At 36.5% G+C, this 22,702-nt stretch overlaps 1 protein-coding gene across 1 annotated transcript; it reads left to right on the top strand.

Moving 5' to 3' along the window:
- The first annotated feature begins 18,160 nt into the window (after positions 1 to 18,160).
- Positions 18,161 to 20,824, top strand: LOC149805691 (uncharacterized). The gene is made up of 2 exons (XM_089950350.1): positions 18,161 to 18,333; positions 18,897 to 20,824. Exons 1-2 carry the CDS (start codon positions 18,277 to 18,279, stop codon positions 20,013 to 20,015), a joined length of 1,176 nt encoding a protein of 391 aa, XP_089806476.1. The 5' UTR covers positions 18,161 to 18,276; the 3' UTR covers positions 20,016 to 20,824.
- The last annotated feature ends 1,878 nt before the right edge of the window (positions 20,825 to 22,702 follow it).

Raw genomic sequence — 22,702 nt, 5'->3', positions numbered from 1 at the left:
GCACAGAGTACCTGCCCCCATCCATCTGTACTGAAGTGTATAGATTGTGTTTCATTTTCGGAACGGTTTACAAAGCCTTTAAAATGAAGACCAATCAATCCAGTTTGTTTCCTGCATGCTTTCCATTAATACTAAATTATAAACAAGAGGCAAAACAAAATGCAGCTAGTACTGGTAAAAAATCGAATACTGGAGCTAGAACTGGTTATAAACCGAACATTCGAGCTGGTACTGGTAACAAATCGAACGATGGAGCTAGTGCAGTTTATAAATCGAACAAAGGAGCTAGTACTGGTCATAAATCGAACAATCGAGCTAATACTAATTATAAATCGAACGATGGAGCTAGTACTGGTTATAAATCGAACAATGGCGCTAATACTGGTCATAAATCGAACAAACGAATTGTTATGTATATTTGATTTAATTATATCTGATTTATTGAATATTTTTCAATTTAATTGTTTGTCAGTTTTAATTTTTATATATTTTTATTACATGCTATTGTGATGAAAAGTTGTTCACTATAGATGATACTTATTTAGAAAATAATTTGACCTTGACTGTTAGTTTATAAACACCAGGTGTTGATCTAAATCCTGGCCTTGTTTCAAAATTAGCAGCAACCACGTAAACAAGTTCTATTTTTATTTTAAAATGATTGGTTCTTGTCTAGGTCATGATGGGACTACGTGTTTAAGATGTAAAACATTTTTAAAATTATTTCTTAGAGTAAAATGAATGGTTTTCGTGAGGGCCACACTTGGTGGAAGTGATCTTTAACAAGTACCTAATTTCTACGTTCTTCTAAAACATGATCACGTGACCCCCTTTTGACGTTTTAGAGTACGATATAACCTTTGTTTTGGAGAGAGATTCTCAGTAGACGTAGAAGTTGGGCTGTTACACTGGAAGTTTTATGTTGTGCTGCTTAGAGGTATTTAAAATTACTTGGAATTCAAAAGGATTAATTCTGTTATTTTTCTGGAAAATAGGTGTGCTCATGTGAAATTGATGAATAAGGACAGCTTTTACAAAGATTTATTCAGCTATCCAACACGGAGTGATAATTATTGTTGCTACAAGGAACTAAAGACTACAGATTGCAGCATGCGTCATCGTCTTCCATCTTGGATTCTTCGTCGGGATTGGAACTTGAAATCAGTAGAACATTTTGTTATCAGGACTACTAAAATTTTATTCTTGGATTATATTTGGATTTGATTCTATATTTTTACAGAATTATTGCAGGGAAATAAATTATTTTAGTTTTTCAAAGCTTGTTGTTTTCACTCTTTGTTGTGTTACTGTTTATTCGAGCCTAAACACGTGATATAAGAGAGTTAATACTTATTATAAATCGAACTATGTACTGGTTATAAATCGAGCAATTGAGCTAGTACTAGTTACAAATCATTTTCCGACGGCACCGCTCGACACTGTCCTCATCGCGCCCGCTTAATTTGCAAAAACAACGCCCTGAATGGAATACTACCTTCTCATTGGCCAACTGAAAATAAGTTATAGATAAATACAGGACGTCATTTTCTTTTAACCAGTGAGAGGATAGTATTCCCTTCGGCGCGTTCTTCTTGTATATTAAGCGGACGCGATCAGGGCCATGTCGAGCGGTACGGTGGGAAAATGATTTGGCATTCCTTAAATGTATAATATTAAGTCAAACTTTTGATAGGGATACACAGTCGAATGCCTGAGCTAAATATCGGTACCAAATTTAAATATCAGCGTTTATTCTTAAATAGGTCGCGCGAGCAAGGAGACAAGTATCCTCCCTTCTAGTTATTATGTAGTACATGTATGAGAGGTCACTCTTAAGCAACGATACTAGCCACTATAAAGCTTACCTGCTGTAAACTTCCACACCACTGTTTCTTTCACAGAAGGCATGTGATATTCGCTGTGGCATTTGTAAACGCCGACAAATGGTCTAATATAGATAATAAGTGAATGTGAAATATGCAAGAAGCGAACGAGCGGAGCTTCATTCTTGTCTATTTAACTACAGAAAGATTGCTTACACAATCGGAATATCCTGGGCCTTTTTCGTTAAGTCCAGAATGAAAACCCTAGGTACATTGCGAACTGTATTCGGAACTACTTTGCTCACAGGGAACAACGGAACAATATGGGTGAAACTCTACAGTTTCGTATTTTTAACAAAAAAGAATTTCCCCGGCTTTCCTTACTGGTTGTACTGGTTTAAACAAGACCTTGTACATCTTAGGTATAATTTGAAGAACCTTTAATTCCCTTTATTTTGGTGTATGATTCATGGGTGTAATATGGGTTATAGAGTATAGAGATTGGCATTACTCCAGATATTCATCTTTCACAAAGTGCTAGCTCCACTTGGTCATTTTCACTTCCTGAAATTAAGAGGTAAATTGTATTAAAAAAAGAGCCGATAACTTTTTTTTTACATTTTATATATTTGGTAATTCATTCATTCCACTTTCAGAAGCTGGAATTGTCTAATCTGGCAAAAGTCATTTTCCCTATTTTGATAGCTGCTACGGATAGTGTACTTTCGACTAATTCAGGCTGATTTCTTGAGCACAAGGGAGCAGCAATTTTAGTAAGCAGTGTGCTTAGATCATGTACAATTACCAAAAGTACAATATCCAAAGAAATGTCAGCCACATTACATTAAAGTAGCATAGAGGTATGCCAACATTCTCTCCACTGTGCATGTTTTAAATGCAAACAACTTCACCTTAGATACGTGACTCTCTCAAAGGTACATAATAACTGGTGAGCAATAGCGGCAATAGGAGATAAAGGCACAATCGGAACACCGTCCGCCTTTTCTGTCGCAATATATGTGGAAAACTCGGCCGGAGGCGAATCACCAAACCCATCAAAGGTAGGTGTGTTTCTACAACAATATCTAATATTATTTCTCGACTTGACAGAAATGACCGAGCGATATTTCGATTGATTGCATGTTTTGGCTTGGTACATATGCTTCACCGAATGATGAAGCAAATGTACAGGAACAATAAACACAATATTGCGTAACGTCATAAGTATAATTATTTATGTTTTTGCCTTGCAAAACGAAGTGTTTTTGGCTTTACGGAGAATATTGATTTCTTTTTAAATATGAAAAACTAATGTCATCAATGAGGTAAAGTCTTCCCCCTTTTCGATGATGATATTGTTCTAAAATTTGAATCATCGGTTCAAGTGCTCAAAGTTGTTATGATAAACGGGAAATGTATGAAAAAAAGGAAATAAAATGGAAATTAAAAAAAAAAGTAAAAGAAGCTTTTTCAGGTGGTCTTTTCTGCAGAAGACATGCGTTCCCAAGAGACCCCTTCGCACAGCTCGCTATTAATAAGAGGTATAATAGCATAATCCTTTTAAGCAAATGTGCGAGTGAAACCTTGGTGTAGAGAATTTTCTGCTTTCTGCTACAGAGGTACAAGCTCGGTGACTGTCCACTCTATATGATTTGATAATAGCATAACAAAACATTTTTTTAATAACAAATCATCTAAAAAAATGTTGATGTGAAAATTACATCACTTCTCTGAAACCACTCTCCTGTTGATTCCTTTAAATGGATCGTGGTGTGCAACGTAACGTGGTTTGGTGTAGTCTATGGGATCACTAGCATTACTGTTTCGTCCTTTAAAGTAAACTTGTTGATTCACGGTGTAAAACACACACACACACACACACACACACACACACAAGAAACAACAAAAATCTATGATAACGGAATATACAATTGTGTGCACGTAAGTACTTGTATGTAAAGTGACACATAATGTATGTAAAATGTAGTCACATTTTCTATGCATTAGTTATTCCTCTGCGAGTGGCATTCCGGGTATTTCGTGTTCGAGTGGGATTTAGGGTATATCGTATGCTGGTGTGACAAGAAGGGTATTCATCGTCATCGGCGTGCGGGGGCGGTGGGCGGATCGCACCGTGCGATACCATAAGAGAGGACAACAAAATGACTGTCTATACAATTTTCGTGCACTGCCATTATATTCAGTGATATGCGGGAATTACGATTTACGAGTAACATTAGTATAAAAAACATTACTAGGGATTCTGTATGGTCTATTACGGAAGGAGATCCATGGGGTGACACCAGCCCTAGTGACGCCAATGTTTATTGTAAGAGACTTACTAGTACCGGTGTTTTCTCTAGCAATACCCTTCCGGGACCCACTCGGTGATATACATGGAATCACATGATAGAATATCATCGGGGCTTTAAGATAGATCCCAAAAGACGTCATCCGTAACCATATTTATGATATGCTGGCAGATTTACTGTTTATTATTTTTACATAGAAAAACATGTTGTTAACATGTATTCCTTTGTAAGGCTGCGAATCATCCTATGATTTTAAGAGGAGTAATTGTTGACTGTTTGAATTTTACGTGATTTCCAAAGTCCAGTAAATACTTTATCGCTTGTTGAGTCAGTGTGTTTTATTTTTAATGACCTTTTCTGATAAAGATCATGCCTCGGAGTTGGTATTCCACTCAGAGTTTCCCAGCATGTAATATAAATAACGACAATGTAGCTAGTAAACTGATGGCTTCAGTGTCAGCACTTCCATTTTTAACAGCAACTTCTCTAGTGTCTGAACAGTGTATATGACAGGACGTGAGCAATAGTGTAAGCTTAATCATCGCATTTTAATTTCAGTTTTTATTTGACAACAAACACAAACAAAGACATGACGAATTCATCAACTATTAAGTTTCTGACCAAAATGTGGGGTTGTGGGTTGAGGATGCTGCAATTTTCTCTTGAGCTGAGTTATGTATTTTTCATCTCAAGATAAAAAGTGTCAGGACCTTACCTCAGAAGATGACATTTCTGCTCCCCGATATGACTGCGTTATACTGCGGTACGTATCGCGGTGTCTTCAGAAATGCTGCGGTACAAAAATCTTCGTGGTACCCAGCTCTAATAAATGCGGCCAATTATTTTCGACTGCTCACGTGTTGTTGATGTACGTTGATCAATGCGGTGCTGGTAACAAGACAAATCTATATAATTTTGTCAAGTGTTTTGAACTTATTGAAAGAAAGACGGTAATTGGCAAGGCAATTATCAATCTCAACATCCTAAATCACGGACATTTGGATCACTTCGGGCCTTTCTGCATTAATTTTAATTGTCAGTCCCTCTTAATTGGTCTAAGGTGTCGAAATAAAATCAGAGCGGCTCAAAAAGAAAAACGATATAAGTATGTACAACGTCAATAAAAAAAGTATTGCAAATTTCAAAGCGAAAACAATTATATCGAATCGAACATGTTTTTTAGAATGGTTTTCGATATAAAGCTACAAGTTGTGCTATAAGATTTAAACGAATCCCCAAAACTTAAACCACCCAAAGCTGACCGTGGAAGTTCGCCTCTACCCTTGATCCTATTGTCATCCCTTTGAAGGCCCGTCTCTTTAATACTGGCTTTGCCCTCATCCTACCCCCATCCTCCGGAAAATTTCTACTGCGAACGCCTTGTAAGCAGTGTCTCGCGAGCATGATCTTGCTCCGCAAAAAGATTAAAGTGGTAACTATTTATCTCTGCTGGTTTTCCTGTCTGAGCATCTCTAATTTCTTCTAATACTTCACCAAATTCATAAAGTTCGCCGTCGAATTCAAACACTGTCAAAATCAAGATTCTAACGCCTCCATTTGACATACGATGATGACATTGATTGTAACATTACGGATCATACTCAAGAAAATCCTTTGGGACACAATGGACATGCACGCCGTATCCAAAGAATATTTGTGGACAGATTGACATGGCAATGTTAATGTTTGTTGATAACTTTGCCCTGCTGAAGGAAAACTGTAATTATTTCATGAGATGAAGGAAAATCTGCGTTGAAATTGCAAAGCCTAACAATCAATCCTCGTCCCAAATTTTTGTTGACAATGATGGATGATATGTGGATATGATGTCATCTTTTCGTTAAAATGTGCAATTATGCTGCATGCAGTTCGTTCCGGAACAAACCTGCGTTCACTTTAGACACATACCGGTAATTGACAACAACCATATCTAGCGCGAAATTCAAAATGGCCACAGGACAGATGGTTGTGCTATTTTTTCTATGTGGAGTTTCAAGTCACCAAACATAAGATTTGATCCGAAAACATAATGTACATGTCACCAAAAAAAATATCTTCAAACGACGGTAGCTCCACCGACTTTGTGCAAATAAAATTTTCTGCACTTTTTTGCATCATTTAATGAATAGATGATATCTTCCCCTTAACCGAACATCAATATCATCACGGGTGAGGGGCTGATTTATCGGCCTATAACTATCCATGTTGGCTTTGCCTGGAAATATATTATTGTTTTGTTTTGTTTTTCAGTGACATTTTCTAATTAGAATGAGATAGTTTTGTGGAATTCATAATTATACACTACTGCCAACATACGTTTAAGTGAAAAAGGACTGCTGTATTCATAATGTCAGGACCTGATTCATGGAGGAGTGGTTTAGAAAGATCAAAGAAGGTTATCTTGAAGGGTGGGGGTGGTTTAGAGAGATCAGTGTGTGTTGTCTTGAGGGTGTGTGTGCGTTGATTATTGTTGTCTTTTCGCAGTTTGATGCTTTGTTTGCTTTGTTCGCATATATCATGATATTCCAAACACAAGCCATCTTTTTGCCTCGTCGATTATATAACTAAATATTTCTTTCTTACTGTAATCTTGATTTTTCCACTCGTACTTCGTTTCTTTTTTGTTTTTTGATTTTTGTTTTCTTGGCAATTTATTTTCTTTCATTGTTCATATATAAAACCGTAAGAACGGAAGGATAAATCTGAGCAATTTCAACGTTCGCCAGTCAGATCTCTCTCTCTCTCTCTCTCTCTCTCTCTCTCTCTCTCTGTACAATGTACAGCGTTCGTGGAATAACAGCCTAGGTTAGAGTACTGACCGTAGCTTACTAGAATTATTAGAAAATGAGAAAGATCAAACATGAAAAGCCGTCGTGAAACAATACATTTTTATTAAACAAACTGCACAGTGTAAATGAAAGTTCCGTAATTTCTTTTGGTCGCACAGGATACGTATTAAGGTAATAAAAAAGGTGAAAAAAATAAAGGTCGGTTTGTGGGGAGGTGGCAATCTGGCGCAAGCTCCCTGCGCCCCCCCCCCCCCCCGCCCAATTTGTGTGAAACAACTGAAACGTTTCCTTTGGAATGTTGTATTTACAGGTAGATGGTTCAAATATGCCCTGGAAACGTTTGACATCATGAGCATTCTAAGCCTTCGTCCCTTGGGAACCCGTTGAGAGTTCTGTCCTACCTCCATAACAGCAAAAACGTGCAGATGGACAACTGTAGTGAGAATTCCTTAAATATTAAGCACAACACTAAAAGAAATAACCGCAAAGGATGGTTGGACGAAACTGTGAGCGGACGCTGATAAGGATCCGTTCGGTAAAAATCTCGTATCCGTTACGCACCCAGAACGATGTTCATAGTGCGGATGCAAAGTGACATGCTACAGTGTTGAGATTGGTTCGACAACATGTCCTTCAGCGTAATGTGACACAATGATTTACTAGCTATGAAGTTCTTTATTTCATCTGATTTAGCAACCTAATTTACTTGGACTTAGACAGAATATTCTAGATTTTCAGAGTGATAGATTGTAACTGACAGACGGGCTTGCATGAGTTGATGAATTCAATTTTCAAAACTATGGCATATGAATTAACATTGCAGAGTTTATCCCTGTGCTCTCCCATTTCAGATTTAAATGAAAGATAAAAATGGATCTGGCGATGGTCAATAGAATCAAGCATACCGCCTGATATATGTAAGGGTGCTTTTTCTTTCTTTCTTTTCTTTTTGTTTTTAAAATCCACCCAAACCACCCCAACCCCAAAACCAACTCTTATTATTATACCAGACATTTGCCGACGTACTTGTCAACTACTTTTCAGTAATAAAACTTAAAATCAAGTAATTTGTCCTCTGTTCTAAAAAGCATGAACTTGCGTGGATTGTACAAAGTGTAGTCCTTGTTTGCTTAGGAACTACGTATAGTCCTTCTCCGGATAGGAACTAATTGTAACCTTCTGTGTATTGGACTACATGTAGTCCTTGTCTGGATAGGGACTATGTGCAGACCTTGTCTGGATAGTGACTAAGTGTATTCCGTGTGTGGATTGGACTACGTGTAGTCATTGTCTGGATAGGACTACGTGTAGTTCTTCCATAGACTGGAGCACGTGAAATCCTTGTCCGTACAGGGGCTACGTGTAGTCCTTGTGTTCAATGGCCTACGTGTAGTCCTTGTGTGGATGGGAATTTGTGTAGTTCTTGTGTGGACTGGACTACGTGTAGTTCTTTCTGGATAGGACTATGTTGCGATAGGATCTTTATTCGTGGCACTTTTCGGTCTCTATCGTATTTTTATTTTACAAATATATATCAGTATTCATTTAATAAACAATGCACAATTAATATAAATGTATTTATCTCTGTACTACAATTGGTAAATTTTAAAAAAATCAACGAATGTTCCCCCCCCCCCAACTTATTGGCATTACTATTTCGTTAAAACTAGCTTTATTTAAACAAACTTTCATAGCGATTGGCATATGACTGTCGAGTATATTGTAAATGTGTCCTGAAAACTAGACGTGTCCTGTAAAATAAATAAAAAATGTCGAGATTTATTATAAATTTATTGGTTACATATACACCAAAATTACATTATGTTTTGTTTTCTTCAGAATCAACGGAAATAACGAATTTCATATGCCATAAGGTTACGTTGAGGCTTCCAGACGTCTTTTTTACACTTGTGGTTCCCAACCTATAGGTTACATACACCCCCAGGGGGGATTGGTATGGGTCGCACGGGTTGCCCCAATGGGTCCTCGACTAATTAAATAATGTCTCTCATATATCTGCTATTTTTCTAATGTACGTATTTGTTGTTGTGATGAATAAAATGTGAATTTATTTACGAAGGTCACTGAGTTCATAACAATTTTTTTTTGTTGTCATTATGTATTTTTTTAATTAACGGAGCCTAAACATACAACTATTAGCAAGTGAAGTCTGTGACATTTTTTGGAAGTTAAGAAAGGGTCTTCATCCTTGAAAAGGTTGGGAACCACAATTTGGACAATATAAAAGTTGGAAATACTGTATATGTAAATATACGAATATATGGTGGACGATGCTGTGTTTTAATGAAATGTAGATTTGAATGATTAAATATTGAAAGGAAATACATTTAGATGAGGTATATAAAGCAAGATGTACAATGACTGAGTAAGTTAATAACGAGGGTAAGGAATTGAAAAAAGTGAACATGAGAAAATATCAATTGAAATGTATGCAGCAACATTGGGTCGGCAGTAGAGAAGATAACGAGGAAAGAATGGGAAGGAAAAAAATAAAAGACAGGAAGAAAACAGTAAAAGTGAACAGTACTTCCTTCTAGAGCGAGTCGTTGCATGGTGAATCATCTGGGAAAAAGGAGGAAAATTGTTGTTTACTTTTAAGCGTGTTAATAATAGGCGCAGGCCCAGCCCTAGTATGTGCGGGACCCAAGGCAGCAAACGATGAGCGCGGGTCCCCAAGCAAAAAAATTGCAGCAAGCGATGAGCGCGGGTCCCCAAGCAAAAAAACTGCATTGCCTGAAAGCGCGGGCCCAAGGCGGTTGACTCGTTCGCCTTGTCCTAGGGCCGGGCCTGAACAGGCGCTCTGAAGTAAATGTTTTGACATTTAAATAAAATTATGAACGGCATTAAATATACGAATTATTACTTCATATTGAAGCGCTGTATCACCATATAAGACGGCATTTAAAGTTAAAATTTTAATATGGTGTGAGGTAAATTTTAATATGGTGTGAGGAAAGTTATATGGTGTGAGATACTGACAACAGTTGGATGCGTTCTTATTTTTTGGCATCCGAGAAAGCAGTTTTATTTAAACAGTCTATATCATGTGATTCCAATGGTGGCAGCCTGCTTATCTACAGACGTTTCACTCTTCAGCCATGTCAGGAATTTCAGTTTTACTTTGGGTGTAACCATTTTGATGATAGAATGCTTTCCAGTGGAGAAAACCTGTCAAAAATTTCACACGAACGCTATTCTACACCGAGAACGACGTCCTCGGCCAGTTGCATTGATTACCTCAATAATCAAGGATTCCTTGCTGAAAATATCTCTTTCTAGTCAAGTCTATATCTGATCGCTGTTTGGTGTTCTGAGGAACATGAACACAGGAAGGCTATATATACAGTGCTAAAGTAAGGTGCCGTAACCAAGGACGCACTCTCCAGCAGCTGATCCAGGCCAATAAAATGGCCAGTCTGGTTAAATTCAGATCTCCACAATCCCATGTACATCAGTGGAGATCTCATTTTAATCAGATTGGTTAAATGGTAGGATTCGAACCAGTCTCATTAGTGCCACTCTGCAGTTTCGTATTTGCAAAGGCTTAGATTTTTTTAAGAAAAAGAATTTCCCAGGTTTTCCACACTGGTTATACTGGCTATTAACTAAGGCCTTGTTTATCTTATATACTATTAAAAGAACGTTTAATTCCTTTTATGTTGGTGTATAATTTATGGCTGTAATTTGGGTTCTACAGCATACAGCTTGTTTAGATTGCTATTTAAACGGTGAATTAGAATCTTACAATCATCAATTTATAGATGATAATTTTTGAATGAAAGTAAATATATTAACTAGAGTGATATTTGTAATGTATTGTGTAATTATTTAATTTTTCTTCGTTTTGTTTTAACCATTATACTGCCTAAAATACAGGTGTGCTATGTCATTGGACTACTTACGTAAGACCGAGAATATCAGAAAAATGTGTAGATGTTATTGATAAATTGAGCGATTTATTATATTACCCTATTTCAACATATTAGGATGTCTTATTTTGTTTTTCCTTCTGTAATGAGTAATTGTTAGTTGTTCCAAGTTTTAAAATTTCGCGAAGGCAAATGCATTGGGTCAGGTAACTTTCTGACGCCACCAGTCTTGTTACCTGTGCCAGGTAAAACCGGAGTACAGGTAAACATGTAGGCAAACGTTGTCTCCCTTGGACCACCCGGCAGAAATTGAGGTGAGGTGATCAGGAGAATGGTCAAAACAATCTGTCAGTCTGTTAGTCAGTCTGTCCGACTCGATATATATGTGGGTGCGACTCGACACCTAACTCGAATATTTAAACGAAAGATGAGCATTTCAGTATTTTCCATTAAATTTGAGATGTATGTGCTTTTTTTTTTGCGTTATATTTATTTCATAAATTTGGACAATTATTCATTTTCTTCTCTCTAAATAAATCTAGCTGTGTTTGATATATTTTGAAACTAAAGCTAATTTTTTTAAAAATAAAAAATATAGATTTGTAAGAGTTTGCAAAGTTTATAACAGGTTATTAAGGAAATGTTGTGGACAGATATATTGTATAACAGACGTATTTTTGAACAATGAATATTACTTTAAAAGACCGTAATGTTGCATTCACCCTCAAAATCTCCCATATGAACTCGTAGGAATTGTATGTGTGTAGTTCATTCAAAGTAATGCCATTGCACAAGCTAATGTGTCATTTTGAAGAAGAAAATAAACTAAGTATTTTACTTCACGTTATGGACTCCAAACCTGCAAAAACAAGCAGCCCTTTGCGTAATATTACGTACGCAGAAGTGTCTTACGGCACCTTAGCACAAAAGTGACCACGTAGCGCCAGCAATAGGTTACGTTCATCAATGCTTTAAAAAATTAATTGCACGAAACTTTGAGGAATTTAAACACTGGGGATTTTTTTTTAATTCAATACAAGATTTTATATATATACATTAAACCCATTTGCCTAATGCTACATGAAATATTAACAACTCAGTTTTGACTGAATTAACATAGTGCATACTTCCCTTATCTCTTTACAGTGACGTTTAAAGCAGTTCGTTTTTGTTCACATTCTGTGTAATTGCGTCGATTAGAAAGGTTTTGATGAAACAGCAATCAATCGACCGATCAAAGATCTAATTAGGCGGACCCTTTTCTTATCTCTGGGGAGAGTGTACCAATGTGAGTTCTTTATTTGCTTATTTTTTCTGTTTGTTATTTCTTCTTTTTTGCCTCATTTATTTCTTTCCTGCAAAAAGAAAAGATAGTATCATGGTATTTGTTTACCTCAGTGCGTACGACAGGAGTGTACAAATCTCCCTCTCTTATCTCATTTATAAGTTTTGCTCCATTCAGTTAGTCTTTATTATTTTCATTATTTTAATTAAAAAAATTCTGAAACTATCAACCGCTGGTTTAAACTGTCTCCTGGTACGACAAATGTTCATTTATTTTGGATATTACTTACACGTATGTTTAAGTTGGATGGTTATATGCAATGATTATCATTCCAAAATTAACATGATCCAAGAAATAAACGTTATATTTAAATTTGTATGCTTTGAAATGTTTGATGAACTAATTTTGTTCATATGTTTTAGTTAATCAATGAAATCGATGTTGTTGTTTTTTTTGCATTTACTTTGTTGGTTTGTAATCATACTGATAAGTGACACTGATGTTTAAATATGCGACAACAACCATGATAAAAGGCTGTCAAAAAATAAATAAATAACTCCACACCTGGTATTAAAAAAACCCAAAACATTCGAGTACGTTCCTTCTTTATGTTTCATTTCAGCCATTAATCTGTTTTCTTACGTATACCCGCGTGTTACTATCTAATATACTTGCTTTTCCTCATTCCGTGAATTATCTTTGAAATTTTAGCTTTAATTCTTTTAGCGTTGTTAAAATAAATCAAATGGGGGATACAGTCCTGTAAGAGTGATACAAGGGTGCCAGAACCACTTGTATAGCGCCGTTATCCGCGATAGGAGATTTGCCATACAATGCAGACATCAGTTCTGACACTTGTCATTAAGTAACATGCTGTGGCCATTGTGTTACTCTACCACCTCCACCGTTTCTCTCTCTCTCTCTCTCTCTCTCTCTCTCTCTCTCTCTCTGTTGGCGCCGTTAAACAGAACTCAAACCAAACACAGTATATGTAATAGATTTAACTAGGACTTCAATAGGTTTTTAGCATTAACAGTGTATCTAAACTCAAGCTGAAGAAGATGCTAATTCATGCAGGGTTACTGGTTTATAGTATTTCCCCCATGTTATTATGTTTCTGTTTAAGTCTATTTTTCCCTAGTTTAAATTAATGTTGCTTATATGAACATGGTATGGCTGGTGGTATGTGTTCATTTCTACCAAGCGTGATGCATATAATTTAGTATAAGTGGTATGTGTTCATTTCTACCAAGCGTGATGCATGTAATTTAGTATAAGTGGCATGTCTTCATTTCTACCAAGCGTGATACATGTAATTTAGTATAAGTGGCATGTCTTCATTTCTACCAAGCGTGATACATGTAATTTAGTATAAGTGGCATGTCTTCATTTCTACCAAGCGTGATACATGTAATTTAGTATAAGTGGTATGTCTTCATTTCTACCACGCGTGATACATGTAATTTAGTATAAGTGGTATGTGTTCATTTCTACCAAGCGTGATACATGTAATTTAGTATAAGTGGTATGTGTTCATTTCTACCAAGCGTGATACATATAATTTAGTATAAGTGGTATGTGTTCATTTCTACCAAGCGTGATACATGTAATTTAGTATATGTGGCATGTGTTCATTTCTACCAAGCGTGATACATGTATTTAAGTAAGTGCACTTAAGAAACTTCTCGTACAAAAACAGACTTTTATGGCTTTTAAGTGTTTCTTGATTTCCATCAAAGACAAATGAACAAGCACATGCATTATATGGGTTTGTTTTCTTTTCTTTTTGCAAGCATTTAAGCAAGCAATTTCAGATTAAGAAAGATAAACAATTATTACGCATCGTATTGTAAAAATACTTGACATTAATAATGATTAATACTGCAGTGGTCATACGAAATATTTTCTTCCATTATCACTATGAATGATAAATATGTTAATTTTTAAGCAAAATGTCTTTATCGAAACTGATTTCGTTGCAATTTTTCTAATTTCTTCCCTCTTTTTTATTTTCGTCTCCTTCTTGACCCATTGTTTAATACATTTGTTAACACCTTACATTCTAATGCAAACAGGCTTTGGAGCTTGTCGTATTGCTGACAAAAGAAAATGTCAACAAGACGAAATTAACCTCTGATGAACTGTCGAACTGTTGTTTCGGTAATGGTTTTATCCGGCATGAATACTGGTATTAAGGCGGTCAAGCTTTGACTTAACTCCAAACAGCATGAACTAAGGAATTTTTGCACTAGTCCTACATTATAATTCCTATGTTTTACTTACTCATAGCAGGGAAGCGATAATTATCCATAGCCTCGTTAGGCCCTTATTGTTTTCCAGTAGGGGTCCATATTAAGGGCCACTTGAGACCAGTATGGAGTGATAGCAATCAATCAATAAAATCCAGACCTTAGTTCTGGCGGAGTCGTGTCAGAAAATAAATGTCACGGCTTTATTAAGGGTAGGAAATTTAATTGTGTAATAGCAGTTTGGATCATATGCAATGACCGATCGATATATATATATATATATATATATATATATATATATATATATATATATATATATGTGTGTGTGTGTGTGTGTGTGTGTGTGTACACACAAAAATGCAGCAATTTATAAACTCAGAATTTTTTTTGTTGTTGTCCAAGTTCATTATCAGTTAGCTAACTCAGATTTTATATGAACTTATACTGTGTCTTTTCGACAACTAAGGGTATTGGCGGATAATCTTTGAAATAGCTTTCCACAACTTACTATGTATATCACAAATTAGTTAATATTGTAGCTGTCATCGTCTGCGTAATATTTTCATTACTATTGCCATTGTCATCGCCAATCGCCATCTTCTTTTTTAATTAAAGTTTTATTGTTCTCAATCTATATCGGGGCTCTTTCTTAACCAATTATACTGACCGACATGAAAAGTCTATCGCGCCTTGAAAAATGGCGGTAAACCCCAAACAACTTTTTATTACTGAAACTGCTACTTTTACCATTCATGTTAAACCATACGCATTGCTAGCGGCCAAGTTACTTGTTCTTAGTGTTGTCACCTAAACGATGAAAAAATATTGACTTTTTTGTAAGCATGATAATAATGAGAAAAAAACATTGCTATGTGCATGTGAAGAATCTATGAAGAATGTTGCGAGAGTTACCTCCCCTACACCATATGCTGGTGTTCCCAGTTGTTTAAGAAGAAAAAAAAAAATACAAAGCAAAAGGCCGGGAACAAGAATCATAACACATTATAAATGATGTTTACCGCAGAGTGGTTTCATCGTGTGAGGGCAACTGAAACATCTCTGAGCACGTTCGGTGTCACATGGACGCCCTTTTCCCAGGCTCCCTCCACAAGAAATCCAGATAGTGGAGTAGTTACATCTCTTCAAAACGGAACTTGTCGCATTGTCCTATATTTTTTTATATCAAATGTACAACAGCTGCTGTGGTATCACTGACTGGTTTTCTTTATTACCGAGACAAGAGAAATTACGATATAAAGCAATTTTCTCCCTTCATTTAATGAATTTCGAACAATTTGATGTTATCATGTGTAGCAATGACAATGAGAGTAGAGATAAGCGGGATCATGGATTACGATTTCTCTGAAGAACAAGCTTACCTTTCTGGGAATTGATGTTTAATCCCTTTATAATGCACGTAATTCTGTTTTGGGTTTTGGCATTTATCTTTATTATTATTTCATTTTTTTTTTTAAAAAAAGGAAATTACAGTAAAAAGTATCCAGATATGTGTCAGTTTCAAATAAATAATATCACATAGCCATTTTCTCGTCCATATTAAATTACATACTGGTATAAAATTTGAAAAGCTAAAGCTGAGAACGGGACGTAGTTCGGCAACATTTTCCAAGTCCAGTTTTTATTTACTGCAGTTTGTAGTCGTTTTTATTTTCTTGTACTAGACTCATTAGCCTATAATCTGACAATCTTCTTTAAAAAAAAAAATCATCAATCGAAAGTTAGTGTATTTTTGTAACAAAGTAATCGCCGCGACCAGCACGCAGAAAGCGACCTAGAAAAATAACCACATTACGTATATCATCATACCGACATCTACAGGTAAGTAATCAAATATTTGTTGAGTAGTGACGTAAACTTTCCTTGTGATTACAGCCATTAAACCCGTGGGCACTTCTTCCCATTCAGGGCTTTTTAAGTGACTGGTTAGTGTAAATGTTGTCAGCCGAGTTTTAGTCACGCTTGCCCCATGCAATGACGAAATCAGGTCTATTCAATGGTTGATTGGCTCCTAGTTCTATTGCATGTCACGTGGCGTATTAGTGTATTTGTCAAAAGAAACCATACTGCTTGACACGCAAAGCAGCTGATTAAAAACTCCTTCAAGTTAAAGGGTGTTTCACCTAGTTCTATAAAAATAAGTCACCTTCCACAATTTAAGCGAAAAATGTATTTATGTTCTCTCTTGTTGATAAGTCCATGAACGAAGTTTTCATCATCAAAATCGTTTATGATAAAAAAATTGTACAATATGAATGACAAAATAAATTACATGTGATGAAATGTATGCAGTGACATAGTATCTTTTGACATGGTACCCTTGCACTGTATGTTCTGCATTAGTTCGTCGTTACTTCCATCATTTCAGCCTACAGTGCATAAGGTGTGCAATTTGATTGCATCAGTCAAGACTCGTACTTTATAACTAAACAATGTTTATGAGAAAACTTTCCAAACTGCGTTTTGAGATACTGTAAGCAAACCCCAAGCCATATATATTACAATTAATCGAAACAATAGTGGATATAAACGAGAGAGCTCCGCTAACGAGGCCAGCCACTGTCTGGGCGATAAGTTATCGTCAAGAGAACTTTGTTCGTCTAACTTTTGCGGCTGTGGGTTAATTGACCTCGGCTTATCTGCAGAGGTCAATGCGACTTTTATTTGACATGCGTCACGTCATAGAGAACTCGCATTCCTTGGATTGAACCTATCTGTTCTATCAGTTATATTCGTGGCAAGTATTTAGAAATCAACACAACATTTATTCCACACTTTCTGGACCCTCTTTAGTTTAAAAGGAGTGGTGAAGAACCAATTAATCACTATCAGAATAGTCACTTTTTTCAACAAAAAATGGTAAAATATAAATTAAAAAAATTATACACATGCTAAGTTAACATTTTACAACTTTCAAAATCAAAACTGATGTATAAATAGAGAAATGTGAATAAAACTTTATGATAGTAGCAATAGGTGTGTGTGTGTGTGTGTGAGAGAGAGAGAGAGAGAGCGAGAGAGAAAGAATGAGCAGAATTGGAATTTCGGTTAGTCTCCAAATTTGGTGGATGTCGCCCAGATACTACAGAATCTGGCGGGAAACCGAACTAAACGCGGGAAAATGCTATCACGTGTTTTCCCAACCGCAAGAGTGTCTTGCATAAATTGACCCGATTTACCGTTAATAGTAAATACACACATTCAATAGAGATGTTGGTCTTACCACTTTAATTTGATAGTAATCAAATCTGTATCCATATCAAACTCAAAATATAAATCTAAATTTGTGCAAAACCGATCGCAATCAACATCGAAAGTATTCCCACTATATTCGAAACTCAGAACGCAGACTAGAACTACTGTAACAGGCTCGACGTCATCAGAGATGTCAACAACATTTTCAAGGCCACTGTATTATTGAAAGCGGCTCTTTCTACCGTTTTAATACTTCCACGTCTCTAGAGGCGAAACTTACTTAAGTTGTGTGCACATTTTGGTTGACCGTACACGAAACATTTAATCCAATTCCATTTTTCCGAGGAAAATATCCAAGTTTTGTATTAAAATTGCACATATGTATAACGTACATGTACTGAAGTTTCACCCAAACATCTACAGCCGTTTCAGAATGAGTAACACAGTTTGACAATCAACCAATCAGAGTGCTTGGTGATTCCCTGCGCGAGCATAGGGTTGATTGACAGCACCGTGATAGTTTCTTGGCCCATCTCGGCGCTGGCTTTCTTCTGGTAAACAACTTTAAGCCCCGCCCACTGCGTATATATTGAACCACGAGGCAACTGGCGGTAGACATACGCAAGCGTGATTAGAGTAGGATAGGGAAACGTATATACTAGTAGATCTCTTAAACAGTATTATTTGTTCGAGGAGGGACTTTGAAAATTTCAGGATGGCTGTAGTTCCACCTGTGTCTCAATTCATTGATGTCAGGGATGTGCTACAGCAGGTATGTACTCGGAAAATTATAGTTTAATGTAACTTCTTGAATCGAAATCGCGCGGTGCCTGCCATGTAGGCTGTGGTCTATCGCTCCAGTTATTCATGCAACGTTAATGTGTTTATTCGCGTATTGGTGTTTCGTATCTGGTCATAGCGGAGGATAGATTTAATATATTTCATGCAAGCTGGCGATCGTAAAAACGCAGATTTGTATATTATAAATCACGAATATTTGCCTTTAAATATCGATCGAAACGTATTTTTGGACCAAACGTTGCATTGATAAAAGTAAGTAGTGTATTTGTGGGCCACACGTTCCAGTTGTCGAAGTTCATTCTGTTTTTAATCTTAAAAACGTTACACATTTACCAAGGGTTTGTTGGCATTAGATAGAGATGGGCCATACATTTCAATTTTAGAAGTGAATAATGAAAGATCGTAATGTATTTAATCTGGAAAACGTTACAAACGTGTTAAGATTCTGTAGATATTGTGGGGTTATATTTGATTGATGATCGCATGTGTAGCTCAAAATGTATACATCTCTAAAGGTTTTCTTTTCATCTTCAGAATTTCAAGAATAACCAAATGAAGCAGTCAGTGGAAAGGAGAAATACAATTAGCGCTCCATTGGACAACCGGACTAGGAATATAACTGCCTTTACTCCAGTTTCAGGGAATAAACATTCTGTGATCTCCGATTCAAGCGATCAGACTTCGCCCAGGGAACATAAGAAATTGGACAGAAGTTATAGTGAGCCTTGTGAAAAGTTGTCCAACAACAACAGCAATGCTAACAACAATCAGAGAAATTCCAATATAAATTCCAGCAGATACAAAACGGAATTGTGTCGACCCTTCGAAGAAAATGGATTTTGTAAATATGCAGACAAGTGCCAATTTGCTCACGGAATGCACGAATTGAGAACTCTAGCACGACACCCAAAGTACAAAACAGAGCTCTGTCGCACATTTCATACACGTGGACTATGTCCGTACGGACCAAGGTGCAATTTTATTCACAACGAGGATCTGCGAAAAATAAATCAACTTGTTGCGACCAACCAACAGGCCCAGAGAGTTCAACAGGCCTCTACAACGACTGCCTTTAGTCAGTCTCCTCCACCAGCGCCCCAACGACCGACCACAATCAACTTCAATTCCAGTTTCGATGGTTCTCTGGGATCTACGGCCGAGTCCTCACCCCCGTCTAGCGTGGGGAGTGGCAGCCCTTCGCTTAGTCCAGTATTTTTTGAAGAATTAAACCCTATGAACAGCCTACCGCCGTTCACCCCTCAGCTGAGCAACACGACGGCCACCAGTGTTAATCCAGCAAGTCCAGTGTTCAGTTTTCCAGAGTACAATTCCATGAATCCGCTTAACATTAAAACACAGCTTACGCAAGCGGATTTAGCTACATTAACCGAACAATTCGATGCTTTGCTGAACTTGAATCAGAAAAACATTAACAACAACCGCAACAACCACCACCAGGTGTTCGGAGAGTGGGATTGTTCCAATGCATTGGCTCCTCTTTCCTCTCCCGACAGTGTCTCGGGGGAGAGCACGTGTTCCAATAGCAGCAGCAACAATTATTCGACTTGTGGATCTCCTATGGAAGTCAGTAAGAATTTCCGCTTACCCGTATTCAATCACATTGCAAGAGAAGAACAGCAACTGCTGTGCTAAAATTTGACAGCATTACATCACAAAACTTGTGACTTGTGGGACCACAAATTGCCTTCACAACGGACCGATTTTAATGACAAAATTGGATTACTGTGAATATGTTAATTGCTGTTAAAACTTGTAATATTTTTCTAATTTTATATAAAAGTTATTTATGTACACCACCTGTAAATTTTGTTCATTCCCATTATTTATTGAAAGACTGACGACTTCAGGTAGAAGTATTTACTACACAGTGGATTTACAAAAAAAAAGTTTATTCGTTCTCTCTGGGAGACATCTGGACAGTCTCGTTTGTTCATCAACTTTTTACCATCGAATTCTGTGGATAAACATGCCGTTTTTTTAAGCTTTCTAATTATTGGATTATTGCAGGAAAAGCGCCTATTTTTGTCACTGCAAGTTTACATTTTCATGTTGGTTCAAGATTCTGTTTGGGAAAAAACCAGGTGTGGTTTAATTATGTGCTATTTTGTAACATTGTCTTACAACTTTATATGGAATATTTCTTTTCTCCCATTTCACATTTCTTTTTTTATTCAAATAAATTATGGCAAATTACTGATTATTTATTATTAACCTCTAAGCATTTGACATGTAATCTGCTCATTGAACATGATATGCAATGTTAAAGTCCTATAGTTTTGTTAAATTATTACATCACCAAAGATAAGGGAACACCTTTTTTATATTTTCCATGAATCGTTGTTTGTTGCATTGTGAATAATCATTTTCATTTTATTTATGCAAAAAAATATTGTCCTGGTAGGGATACAAAAACTTCAATTAAAATTGTTTTCTAAAATCTACGACATTCTCTCTTGTGTTGTCTTACATTTGTCAATAATCGTCCACCGTATTTAGTAACATGTGGTATGTTGTACAGTTTAGAAATGAACTGTTATATCTCAACCTACAGTAACTAGACCGACGTGTTCTTGGATATTGTGTATGGACTGGTCAAACTTACATTTTTAATTTGTGTGGATAAATTTAATATTTTAAGGCGCGTAATTAAATTAGATCAATACTGATTTGGGTAAGGAAATTTACACGTCTTGTACAGCAGAGGTTTTACAGTACGCCTCTCTGATAGCAGTATACACAGCTACCTGTTACCTACGTTGTAACGCTTTTGGCGTGGCTGGCTTGTACATAGTGGTTGCTTAATGGCTTGTTGCACTACATTGGCTTGGGTTATTGTGGGTAGTTGTAGGTGTGATACCTTGTAAACCACTAAAGTACTTTGTTGTCTGGCATTTCTCGAAAGTTTTGTTATGTTACTGAAGTAAAAAGTTCATAAAAGCGGAACTTTATTTTAATTTATGCTCCTTAGTTCCTCCCCAGCGGACCACACTGCATTTAATGATGCGCTTAGTTCTTGCAGATGTACGACTCCAACAATTATTTATGGTATAATTTATAACATCTCGAAAGCATCAGCGTTTTGAATTAAAAAAAATTTTTGTTTTCTAAATCGGAAACTAGTTTTGTACAACCTACATTGCTCTTGCTGGATTAATGCTACGCGAATAGGCCGAGGAGAAGAGGTCATTCGAGCCTGGTAATTTTCTTTCACTGATATATAAAAAAAAATTCAAATCATATAATGGATGTATTGAGTTTCTTTTTATCAGGACAAGATTGTTTTTTCAAGCTGTTCGTAATATCTTTTAAAATTCAAAAATGCTCCGGTCCACCTAAAAATTGGTTGTCAAATGCGTTCGTTCTGTGCATTTCATCGATACGTAACCTTTCAGTACACAACTATTACACTGCATACTTAACTTCAATTTATGAATGCACTGAATTTAGATCTTGATACTTGATTGGCTTGACTTGAAATAATTATGTACTTTGAAATTAGAACAAAAACGGTGTGCTACTGGGAAACTTTTATTCTTTTTTTATACAACCAGTGTTGACCTGCACTCTTTCCCAACAGTGTAAACAATTTCGTAATCTAGACGTACACAACCACTCTATCGTCGACTGCGACTGCCTCCATGGTCCTAAATCAAGATGTGGACCTCGTTATTATTTAACATGTTACTGTATGTGTCGATGTATGGTTCACAGCAAAGTATGTATATGACGGCTAGACGAATAGCTCTCTGTCAGACTCGGTGCATTAAAAAAAATGCCATTGACTGCTGTTTAATTATTGTGCAAACGCGCACACGAAACGGCAAACTTTAAAAACTAAATTCTCTCTTGCAGCCAGTATTTTCTACCTTGTAGCCACTATTCAAGTGGTGGAGAACAGTTTCACTGTCGTATGCGCAGTTCTACTTGACGTAATGTAGAGCACCCGTTTAAACGACGGATTAAAAACGTAAGAATAATACACTCAAAAATAACAACTTTTACATTTTTCTATATACCCCTTAATATATTTCACCACTATTAGGTGCGGTTTATTTCGGGTTTGTTGTGTATGAATAACTTGCAGGCGATTTAACCCTAGTTTTCTCCACTATGTCATGTCACCCAATTGCGGGAAATTATAATTTCTATCGAGCGAAGTGGCGAATGACGTTTCGTCATGAAAAATGTATTTTACCGTTACATCCTCATGTTGATGTTGATGACGCCAGCAGTGCTATCGTAGGCATTAAATGTGCCACATCAAATGTTGACACGTGCAAGCGCACACAAGTTTCATGTTTACGATGTTCTCCATAGCT

Source organism: Sinohyriopsis cumingii, chromosome 2 (assembly GCF_028554795.1).
Source record: "Sinohyriopsis cumingii isolate HCF-2022 chromosome 2, ASM2855479v2, whole genome shotgun sequence".
NCBI lineage: Eukaryota > Metazoa > Mollusca > Bivalvia > Unionida > Unionidae > Sinohyriopsis > Sinohyriopsis cumingii.
This window is presented reverse-complemented; position numbering and strand designations above follow the sequence as displayed.

Excerpts from the sequence above, each read along its gene's own strand:
- LOC149805691 (XM_089950350.1), top strand. The coding sequence starts at position 18,277 with ATGGCTGTAGTTCCACCTGTGTCTCAATTCATTGATGTCAGGGATGTG. Across the intron at positions 18,334-18,896 it reads TCAGGGATGTGCTACAGCAG|AATTTCAAGAATAACCAAAT; the intron begins GTATGTACTCGG and ends TTTCATCTTCAG.